Source organism: Trichosurus vulpecula, chromosome 2 (assembly GCF_011100635.1).
Source record: "Trichosurus vulpecula isolate mTriVul1 chromosome 2, mTriVul1.pri, whole genome shotgun sequence".
NCBI classification, from domain to species: Eukaryota; Metazoa; Chordata; class Mammalia; order Diprotodontia; family Phalangeridae; genus Trichosurus; species Trichosurus vulpecula.
In genome coordinates, this window is record NC_050574.1 from 63807175 (window position 1) to 63818086 (window position 10912).

The window sequence follows — 10912 nt, forward strand, 5'->3', positions numbered from 1 at the left end:
TCAGTGTCATTCCCTCCCTTGTTCAGGGCATCGGTGTCTGCCCTTTCTTTCCACAGGAAAAGGTTGGAGGTACTCCACTCAGATACCCCCAATAGAGACTGAACTGCAGGCAGTGTCAAAACTGAATAGAGCCCAGTGACTCCACAGAATCACAGCGTATCAAAGCTGGAAGGGACTTTAGAAACCATCAAATCCAAATCGTGCCTGAAAAATAATCCTCTTATAACATATCCCACAAGTGGCTGAACACCTGTGGGGGTGCGGGGTGCAGGGTGGGCCATTCTACCTTTGTGCAGCTGCAAGAGTGAGGAAGTTTTTCCTGATTTAGAAGCTTCAGTGTGCCTCTTTGAGACCCGTTGCTCTTAGTTCTGCCCTCTGAAGCCAGGCACAGGAAGTCTAATTCCTCTTCACGTACCTGTCAGGTCTTCACCATTTTTCTCCTCTCCTCTCCTTCCCTCCCTTTCTCTCCCCTTCTGTATTCCTCACCTTATCTTCCTGGCAATTATATAATCAGTGAGTAATCAGTTAACTGGGAGAAACCGAGAAAAGATAAAAACAGTCCCTGCCCTCAAGGAACTTACATTCTAATGAGGAAGACTATATATATATAAAAGTTACCTCCAGATGAAAGGTAGCTTTAGAGGTACTTGCTTTTGTCATCATAAAAAGTTTAACTGTCTCTAGCAAAGATGCCTTGTCAGCCCTTCTTTAAGTGAAGTGGTTGAATTTCTCTTGTTTCATTGTTAGAAACTTTGTTAACAAAGGTAGGAGCAATATAAAATATAGAGATGTGTTATAAGATATGGATTCCTTCTCCACAACACCTGGACTCTATCAGATGTTTCTTCTCTATTTCCAGTGGTTTTCTGCCTCTCTCAGGATGGTCTCACGCCCGTGCAGCCGTGCCATGTCACTCCAGTAGTGTTGGCCCTGCCATTAGCCAGGGTCATATCCCAGCCTACCTTCAAGGGAAGGGGCCTGTACCTTAGATTGCCACCACCTCCTTAGCCACTGAGGTGATCTAACCTTTCCTTACTCAGGCTAACTTTGTCAGAGGGACTGATAGTCAAAGGTTTATTTATAGGACTTCGGTTATTATTTTAAAATGTGCAACTGAGCTAAGGAAGCACCAGGTGCCATATCTTCATAGATCTGTCATCTTACCCGGTGAGATGCTTATTAATGGCAGTATATGATTCTCCTGCAGACGGATGAGGGGAACGGCGACTTAGACCCTGGTGTCCTGCTGACAGCTCAGACCATTACATCGGAGACCACGAGCAGCACCACTACGACTCAGATTACCAAGGTAATGTACCATTGTAGAAAGGGAGGCTGGGGCACTGAATTGGCCCCAGCAAGAGCATGGAGCCCTACCTTGTCTCCCAAGTAAAATTACTCCAAAATCTCTGCTTCCTGCCTAGAAGTTGAATACTGATCTCCACAATAGTGGACTTGCCCTGTGGGGAAAGGTAGGAGATGCTGAGAGATCCCTTCCTAGTGGTCCCAAGGAGACAGTGTGATATGATTTTTTCAAGTGTTAGATAAGTAATAAATTTTTAAAAAAAACCCAGCTATAAAGCTTATTTTGAGAAAATCATGTCTTCTCTTGGTCTCAGTTTCCTCAGCTATAGAATGGAGATGATGATAATTTCACCACTTACCCTGGACGCGGGTTACGAGGAAAGCACTTTGTGAGCCAGAAAGCACTGTTAGTGTCAGATATGCATTCACTGTTGAAGTGCCAGACACTGGGGATACAAGGTCAAAGAATGAAACAATTCCTCCTCAAAAGGAACCTAAGTTTAATGGAAGGAGACAAATATATAGAAAAATATGTACATTATAAATGTAAAGTTAAAGACGTGTATACACACACACAATGTAGTTAACTGCAAAACAGTTTAAGAGGAAGCAGGGTACTAGCAGTTAAGGGATCAGAAAAAGCTCCTTGAAGAAGATGGTGTCTAAGCTGAACATTAAGTGAAGAGGGGACCCTATGCAGCAAAGTAAGTATGAATTACCCTTCAGGCATGAGGGATGACCAGAGTGTGGTGAGAGAGGAACTGAGGGAAGACAGTTTGGCTGGATCTCAGAGGGGAGGATGGGGAATAATGTCATGTGAGGCTCCAGAGGGAGGGTGGGGCTTCTGAAGTTAAACAGAGCAGTTATATTATATTCTAGAGGTTCTAGGAAGCCACTGGAGTAGGCCGAGAAGGGGAGTCACATAGCCAGGCCTTCACTGAAGGAAAATGACTTTGGCAGCAGGTTATAGAATAGACTAGAATGGGAAAGAGAGTTCAAGGCAGGAGGAAAATGTGGTGAGGACCTGAACTAAGATGGCAGTTGTGTGAGTGGAGAGAAAGTATTGGGAGTGAGAGATGTTGTAGAGGTAGAAATGGCAAGAGCTGGCAGGTGAGGGGATGAGTGAGGGGCTGAGGATGATGCCAAGATTAGGAACCTGAAACACTGGAGAATAGTAGGGCCCCATCAGAAATAGGAAAGTTGGGAAGAGGGAGCTTGGAATGTTCTTTGTCCATTTTAAAGTTAGTGCTTCTTCGTGGACTGGCTGGGAAAAGCAGCATTCGAGACATCATAGTATGATGAAAGGAGTACTGAGTCCTAGAAGCCATAGGTCTTGGTCATAGTGGTTGTGACCTCAGTCAATTCACTATCCTTGGGACCCCACTTTTCTCAACATATTCAAAGGAATTGGATTCGGTGACCTCAAAGGCTCCTTCAGACTCTCCCATTTTCTGAGTTAGCCACAGGGCAGGACTTGAAGGTAGAAGTGGGAATCCTGTGGGAAATTCAGTCATAAGGCCATTTTAAGGATATTTCCCTAATTGCGACCACCCTTTGTACCCAACTTTCTAAATTCAACAAATGGCGAAGGAAATTGGGTATAGATAAGTTCTGTGATCTCTGTCCCAGGTGAGGGAGTCCTGGGTCTCCACTCACACAGCTACCATCTTAGTTCAGGCCCTCCTCACCTCTTGCCTGGATTATTGCCGCAGCCTTCTAAGTGGTCTTCCTGTTTCAAGTCTCTTCCCCATTCCAGTCTATTCTACAGCCTGCTGCCAAGAGTGAGTCTATCTGACGTGTGTCAGGCTTCAAAAGATATACTTATTGAGGTAGGAATGTCTAACCCTGTGTCCCCAGGAGTACTTGGGGTTTCTTAGGCAGGGAAGTGCTTGGGAAAGGCTGTACTGCTGTACTCCTGCACTTTCAGCTGGAAGGTGCCTGAGAAGAGCCCCTTGCTGCTCTGATTTCTAGTGCAAGGAAGTGGAGGCACTAATACATCCCACCTAGTCCTGCCTGTCCCTGAGAACAGTGTACATAGAGCCACTCCCTCTTTGTCTTGGCTCCTCGATTCCACTCCCAGACTTCAGTAAAGAGAGAGGGCCAAAGAGGAGAGCTTGAAACAACAAAGTAGGGGAGAGAAGAGATGACCCCCAGCAGGGAGGAGAGGGAGCTGCCCAACTATTACTTTACTTCTCTTTGCTATGCCAGCAAGAAGGATTTTTGGACTGGAAATGAAAAAACAAGTAGGGATTATTAGGGAGAACTATATCCCTGGGCCCTGAGAAAACTGGCAGATGTGATGATGAGCTGCTTCCCAGTGACTTCATCACTTAAACCTTCACCTCTCAGAAGAACACTTTGGATGACAGATCCTATGTGCCGAGCACTGGGCATGATGCTAAAAACATAAATCCCAAAGCCCTGTGGCTCCATTCCCCATTGGGGTGACTTTTCAAAGGAAAAACTCCTCTGGGCCCTCCCCCTGCCTCCGTGTTCTGTGGAGTTGTGTCCCCCGAGGTCAGGAAGTGCCTGGCTTGTGTTTGAATCCCCCTGCTCCAACGGCATTTGGCCCTGGGCTTAATGAATGCTTTTCATTAATGCATTTATTCAGAGTGTTCAGCTCTTTGACATTGCTTCTGGGTGAGAGCCTCCAGGCTCCCCACTCTGGGCTTAGCTGCTTAAGGACTCTGAACTTCAATTTCGTCATCTGTAAAATGGGGATGATTATACTTGTCTACAGTGGTATTGTAAGACCGTCTTACACTCTCTGCCTCACAGGATTGTAGTGATCAGCGCTTTGATTTGCATAAATATGACCTCTCGTTTTCTTTTCTCATTGTCTCTCTAAACTCAAACCAAAATATGTAGAAAGAGCAAAGTGTTGGACCTAGAGTCAGGAAGGGGACCTGAGTTCAAGTGCTGCTTCAGACACTTGCTAGCTGTGTGACCCTGGGCAAATCACATCCCCGCCACCTGCCTCAGTTTCCTCGTCTGTAAGATGGAGATAGTAACAATCCCTGCCTTTGAGGGTTTCCGTGAGGATGAAGTAAGATAATAGGTGTCAAGAAGCACTTTGCCAGCCTTAAAGCATTCTAGGTTATCCTGATCCTGAGGCCAGCTCCCCATCTGTTATGACACGCTGCCTCTCCACCTCCTTCCTTGTGCAGGCAAGGCAGCCGAGCCCAGGGACAGGAAGTGGTTTGATGGAGGTCTGGGCCTGGAACTCGGGTTCTGACTCCAGGTCCAGGGCTCTTTCCACTCCTCCTCTTGCCTCTTCTGTGGCAGCTGAAACTGAGAAGGCAACATGAATGAAAAAAGGAAAAGGATTTTTGTATTGAAGCCTTCAGTGGTACAAGGAGCTGTAGTCATCATCACTGTGACAGCTCCAAACAAGAGTTTGGAGAAAAGGATGAAAATACAGATTCAGGTGTTAAGGAGCAGCAGATGTAAAGTCATCCCTTTCTGCATTCAAAGTCCCTAATCACCATTTCCCTTTGATTTTAGACCGTAAAAGGTGGGATCTCAGAGACCCGGATTGAAAAAAGAATTGTGATCACAGGAGATGGTGACATTGATCATGATCAGGTAGGAGAGGTAACGGACCAGTGGGTGGAGAAGCAGTCCCTGGTCAGGGATCAATCAGTAAACATGTATTAAGTACATACTGTCTGCTGGCCACTGTGCTGAACTCTATAGAGAGAGAAAGAGGCACCAGACAGTTTGTCCTGTGAGGAGCCCAACGGAAGTTCTTATTGAGGGTCTGCTTTGTACCCAACCACCACCGTGGGCGTTGGGGCATCCAAGAACAGAAACGTCGGCCCTGTTCTGAAGGACTAAGATGCTTGGCCAGTCTCTACCCCCCACACCTCCCCCCACTCTGGTCACCTGTTAGTTTGGTGAAAGTTCATTAGGCAGAACAAAGCTATAGAGAACGTTTGGATCCCCAAGCATGCTACTTGTGCAGCATTCAGCAAGTTAATGCTGCTGCTGTTTGTTAAGGCAGCCTTGTGTGCAGTACGCTCATATGATTGTGTATCCGTGCTCATGAAACACCATGAGTGTGCTAGAGTGGAAGAGGTGCTAGGAGGGCTGGGGAGGACGCCAGCCTTGTCTCTGTCTAATTCACGGTGACCTTGGGATGGTCGCCTTAGGTCACTGGGCCTCAGTTTCCTCTTTTATAAAACAAGGACTAGACAAACTGTCTCTTGGGTCCCTTCCAGCTCTGACATGTAATTTTCCCACTTTGGGAAACTAGAGGCTAAAATGTCAGAATCAGTATTCCTGATTATCAGCTAGCTGTAGAGTCTGGAGAGAAAGAGGGTGGAGGAGCTGCAGATTGGTGCCTCCGGTGTCATCAGCAGGATCGCCAAATATGTAATTCCACATCCTTTCTCTCTTAGGGGTGCTGTGATACAGAAAGTCTTTTAGATTAAAAAACAGAAACAAACCAAAATCAAAAAACCCTGCAGTGCTGGTCTAGGCTGGGCTGAGCTGGAAGCATGTTTGAAATATAGAGCTGAGCACATGTAATTGAAGGGCCCAGAAATAAGGGTGGCAGAGCAAGGGAGAGGACTTTGCCTCTTGCCCTCAAAGAATCTGTTGAGCCATCACCCCATTCTTCCTCTTTCAATCACTGGGAAGCAGTAGTCCAGCAGTGATGATCTTCAGTCCAGCCCCTGGGGGTAGGGGAGCTGGAGCTGGGCAGACCACTCCTCTTCTGGGCCTCTCACTGGTAGGAGGTGTTTCTTAATTTATACTGAGCCAAAGTCAACTTCCCTGTAACTTCTGCTCACAGGCTCCAGTCTGCCCTCTGGGGCAAGGCAAAACAAAGCTAGCCTCCTTCTGTTGAGTGGCTAGCTCTCTAACTATGTGAGAAAGCAGCGTTTCCTGAGACCCCACCAGATCTTCTCTGCTCCGTGTTGAACAGCTCCATTTGCCCCAGTTAGTCTTCATGGAGAGTGGTTTTAAGAATTCTCAGCATCCTGATTATCCTGCTCTTAATACCTTCTAGCTTTTTCATCTATTTCCTAAAATGTGGTGCCTAGAGTTGGACACTGTACCTACTGTGTGTCCAATTGTGTGCTTATACTAATACCATGGGAGAGCAATAAGAAGCCTTTCCTAATTCCTTTCCTCTGTTGATTATTTCCTATTTAGTGTGTGTGTGTGTGTGTGTGTCTGTGTCTGTGTGTGTGTGTGTGTGTGTGTATCTTGTAGGTACATAGTTGCTAGCAGGTTGTCCCCTTGTCACATTATGAGCTCCTCAAGGACAGGGCCTGTCTTTTGTCTTTTTTTGTATCCCCCAGCGCTTAGCAAAGTGCCTAGTACACAGTTGGTGCTTGATAAATATTTATTGACCAACTGACCAATGGACTGACAAGAAGCATAAGATGTGGTCCCTGGCCCCCTAGCTGCTGAATTTAGTTAGGAAAACATCTCTTTGTAGATGATTCCCAGATTTATATATCTAGCCCAAAGCTCTCTTTGAACACTCGGATCCCACATCATAAAATCCCTACAGGATCTCTGCCTTGATCAGTGTCTCAAATTCAGCATAAACAAAATGGAACCTGTGTTTTCCCCCAGATTGCCACTTCTCCAAATCTTATTTCTGTGGAGATCACTCCTGCCCTCCTCCCTCTCCTCTTATCTCTCAGCTCTGTCTCCTCTCCATTCTCAAGGCCATGACCCCACTTAAACACTGGGCATCTCATTGCTAGGTTGGTCTCTTGCTTCCAGCTTCTTCTCCCTTGCTAACCCATCCTCACAGTTGCCAGAATAACCTGGCAGATCTGGTCCTGTTCCTCCTCTATTCACAAGCCTCACTGGTTCCCTGCTGTATAATAGGATGAACATCATCTCCCCAGCCCAACATTTAAAGTCCTCCACATTCTGTTCTCCCCTCAGGTGCAGGCCAAAGTGGTCTACTGCCTTTCCAGTCTCCTTCCACTCTTTTCATCCCCAGAGGTCCAATGGTCTGCCTACACTGGCCTCCTTGCCACTTCCTCTCCACAGCCCTTTGTGCCTTTGCACGGGCTGTCCTCTATACCCATGACGCTCTAGCCTCTTACCGCCACTTCTTAGCTTCCTTGGTTTCCTCCAGACGTAGCCCATCTCCAGTTGGTAATTGGTCAAAGGCAGTTTTTTGATGAAGAAATCAAAGCTATATATAGGCAAATGAAAAATGCTTCAAGTCATTATTGATTAGACAAATGCAAATTAAAACAACTTTGAGCTACCATCTCACACCTATTAAACTGGCTAAAATGATAGAAGGGAGAATGACAAGTATTGGAGGGCATGTGAAAAAATAGGAACACAGATACACTGTTGGTAGAACTGTGAACTGATCCAAGCATTTTGGAGAGCAATCTGGAATTACGCCCAAAGAGATATACAACTGTGTATACCCTTTGACCCAGCAATACCATTGTTAGGTCTCTTTCCCAAGGTGATCAGGAAAAAAGGAAAAGAACCTGTATGTTCTAAAATGTCTATAGCAGCTCTCTTTGTGGTGGCAAATTGAGGAGATGCCCATCACTTGGGAAATGGCTGAACAAGCTGTGGTATATGGTTGTGATGGAATCCTGCTGTGCTGTAAAAAATGACGAGCTGGTAGATTTTAGAAAAAACATGAAAAGACTTGCATAAAATAATGAAGAGTGAAACGAGCAGAACCAAGAGAATGCTGTATACAGTAACAGCAATACTGTTCAAAAAATAACTGACCGAGTGAGCTATTCTGAGTAATGTGAGCATTCAAATTAACTCCAAAGGATTTAGGAAGGAAGATGCTATCCACCTCCAGAGGAAGAACTGATATATGTAATTATGGTTCTACATAAAGACCTATATCAAATGGTGGCCTTCTCCAATGTGGGATTGGGAGGAAGAGAGGGAGACAACTTGGAGCTCAAAATGTAACCCCCAAAAAATTAAAATGGGGGAAAAGGCAGTTCAAACCCCATCTTCTGCAGGAGGCTCATCCTGGTCTTCCCTAGCTACTGGGGCCTTTCCCTCTGAGATGACTTTCTATCTCCCCTGTATAGCTCTGCTATGTGCCTAGTAGTAGACACTTAATAAATGCTTATTGGCTTACTGACCTGGAGTTGCAGCTTCGTGCATTTGCACCCCTCTTCACTTCTGCCTCTCAGAGTCCTTGTCTTCCTTCATGGGCCAGCTCCTCAGTCACGGAGTCAGTCTTTCTGTTCTGCCAGGTGTGAATGTTCTCTGCTCCCATCAAGCTACCTTGTACTTACCCACATTCTGTGTTGTATTGCTTTGAGGACTGCCGAGACTGCTTCTTCTACTTGTGCTCTTGATCCCATCCTGCCCTCCTGGAGCTTGCCCCCTTAAATCACACCCCCACCCCACCCCCATTTTTCTCTTCCTTAACCTTTCTTTACCTAACAGCCTTTCCGCTGCTGCCCACGTGTATGCTCGTGTCGATCTCCACTACATCTCTTACATTCATCCCACTCCAGTGACGACTCCGCTAGCTGGGCCCTCATAACTTCTAACCCAAATTATTATAATGGCATCCTAAGTGGTCTTAATGCTTCCAGTCTGTCTCTTTCTCTGCATCCTTCTCTTACTTCTTCCTTCTGTCGCTCTCACCAAGCCGTCTTTCACACAGCCACTAAGATGATCTTACAAGAGCCTAAGTTTGACCATGTCACTCTCCTCCTTCAAAATCTTCAGTGGCTCCCTATTGCCTCAAGGATAAAACACCAACCCTTCAAGCCTTAGTTGTTATTACTCCTGTACTCCACATTCTTGTCCAGATGGACAAGGGGGTGTTCTCTTTGCTTAGTATTCCATCCCCCACCTCCATTCCTTTGTGTAGGCTGTCTCTGTGCCTGGAATACTGTGAGTGCCTAGCTTCTTTCAAGGCTTAGCTGAGGCGCTGCCCCCAATCTCCTCAATAGTTAGTTCTCTCCCCCTTTTCAAGTTATCTTTTATTCACTTCTCTGTGTTTGCTTATCTTTGTTTTCTCCTGTAGCTTCTGGTAGCTTTCCTGATCTGATCTCACCTCCTCTTCGTGTGGCTAGGCTCTTTCCATTGGGTTTCCTTCTTCCTATGCTTTCCTTCCCAGCCTCCTCACTTGGCTCCTGCACCATCAGCCCACCTCTGCACTGCACTTTTCCCCTTTCTGCTTCCCCACGTGTCTGAGTGAAAAAGGATTTCAAAGGTCATGTGATCCAGTTCATACCCAAGTAGGAATCACCTGCGCAGTGTTCCTAACAAGTTATTGTCCATCCTCCTCTTAAAAGTTCTTCAGGGATGGGGAACTCACCTGCTCCCTGCAGTGGCCTCTTCTACTTTTGAATTGTTAATGCAGCCTTCTTCCCTTTAGACTCACATCTAGTATAAATGCTTTCACCAGCATCTGGTGAGCAAGGAAGGCCCCCCCCCCCCTGCCCCTTCCCACCCCTCAAAGAAATGGATCTTGCCACTTGTTACTGTCATCTAGCCTGGAGCTGAACTTTCATCTCCTCTGACCTAATCAAGTTAGATTAGCATCCCTGCTGCCCTCAGGGTAGAAAAAGGAAGTGACTATACCATAAAGATGCTCTTGTAAATCCATTTTCTTCCCTTGTAAACTTTTGGCCCAACTGCTTTTTCTTTTAATTACTTTAACTCTCTTTCTTAGGTCCTTGTTCAGGCAATCAAAGAAGCCAAGGAGCAGCACCCTGATATGTCAGTGACCAAGGTTGTTGTCCATCAGGAGACTGAGATTGCCGAGGAGTAACTCAGGTAGGAAGGTGTTCCTGAGGGATCCCCATTTTAATCTCCTTTGCCCTCCTCTCCTAGAACAGTCAAAAGAACACTGTCTCAGGAGACTGGGAAACATATTTGCTATGTGACTTTGGGAAAGTCATGAGCTTCAGGTTAGCATCTGATAAGTGAAATAGTAGATGTAAAGCCCTTTGCCAACCTTAAAATGTTAGAGAAACTTTAACTATTATCATTATTATCTGTAAAGTGGGGATAGTGGGCTGCTGGTTTTATAGGATGGTTCTCTAAAGAACTATACAGATTCAAGTTGAGGACTTTACAGACAAGACAGAATCTATCAAATGCTACCCTTTTAGCTCTCTTTAAAGATCTGGAAATTTTCATGGACTTCATGCTCACTGAGTCTGCAGTACAACATGGCAGCCAAAGAAACAAAGCTAATCTTGGGCTCCATGAGCAAGGAAGGTGGTTGTCTTCTTCCGGCTTGCCCTGGTTTTACCACACCTGGGGAACTATGCTCAATTCTGGATCCCGCATTTTAGAAAGAATATGAACAATTTGGAGAGTATCCAGGAGAGGGTAACCATGGAAGGATCAGCTGAAGTAACTGGGGGTCTGTTCAGGAATTGTGAGGGCTGTCACATGCACAAGGGGCAAGGCTTGGTTTATTGGCTCTGGGGGCAGTGCCAGAAGCAATGCATTGATGCTGCAGAAAGGCAGATTTAGATTTAATATAAGGAAGAACTTCTCGCAGGTAAGCTGTCTGAAAGAAGAATGGGCTGCCCCAAGAGGCAGTAGATTGAACCTTCACTAAAGAGCTTCCAAAGAAAACCAGAAACCACTTGTCGCATATGTTGTTCGGAGGTTC

The 10912-nt window shown here is 45.9% G+C and overlaps 1 protein-coding gene across 9 annotated transcripts in view; it reads left to right on the forward strand.

Annotated features, from left to right (window-relative positions):
• Positions 1-10912, forward strand: part of EPB41 (erythrocyte membrane protein band 4.1) — a 193975-nt gene that overhangs the window by 179502 nt on the left and 3561 nt on the right. For all 9 annotated transcript variants that reach the window (XM_036745672.1, XM_036745677.1, XM_036745676.1 and 6 more), the window contains 3 exons: positions 1208-1309; positions 4810-4890; positions 9959-10062. In XM_036745672.1, the coding sequence (XP_036601567.1) occupies positions 1208-1309; positions 4810-4890; positions 9959-10057 (282 nt within the window). In that variant the 3' untranslated portion in view covers positions 10058-10062. The remainder of the gene's footprint in view (positions 1-1207; positions 1310-4809; positions 4891-9958; positions 10063-10912) is intronic.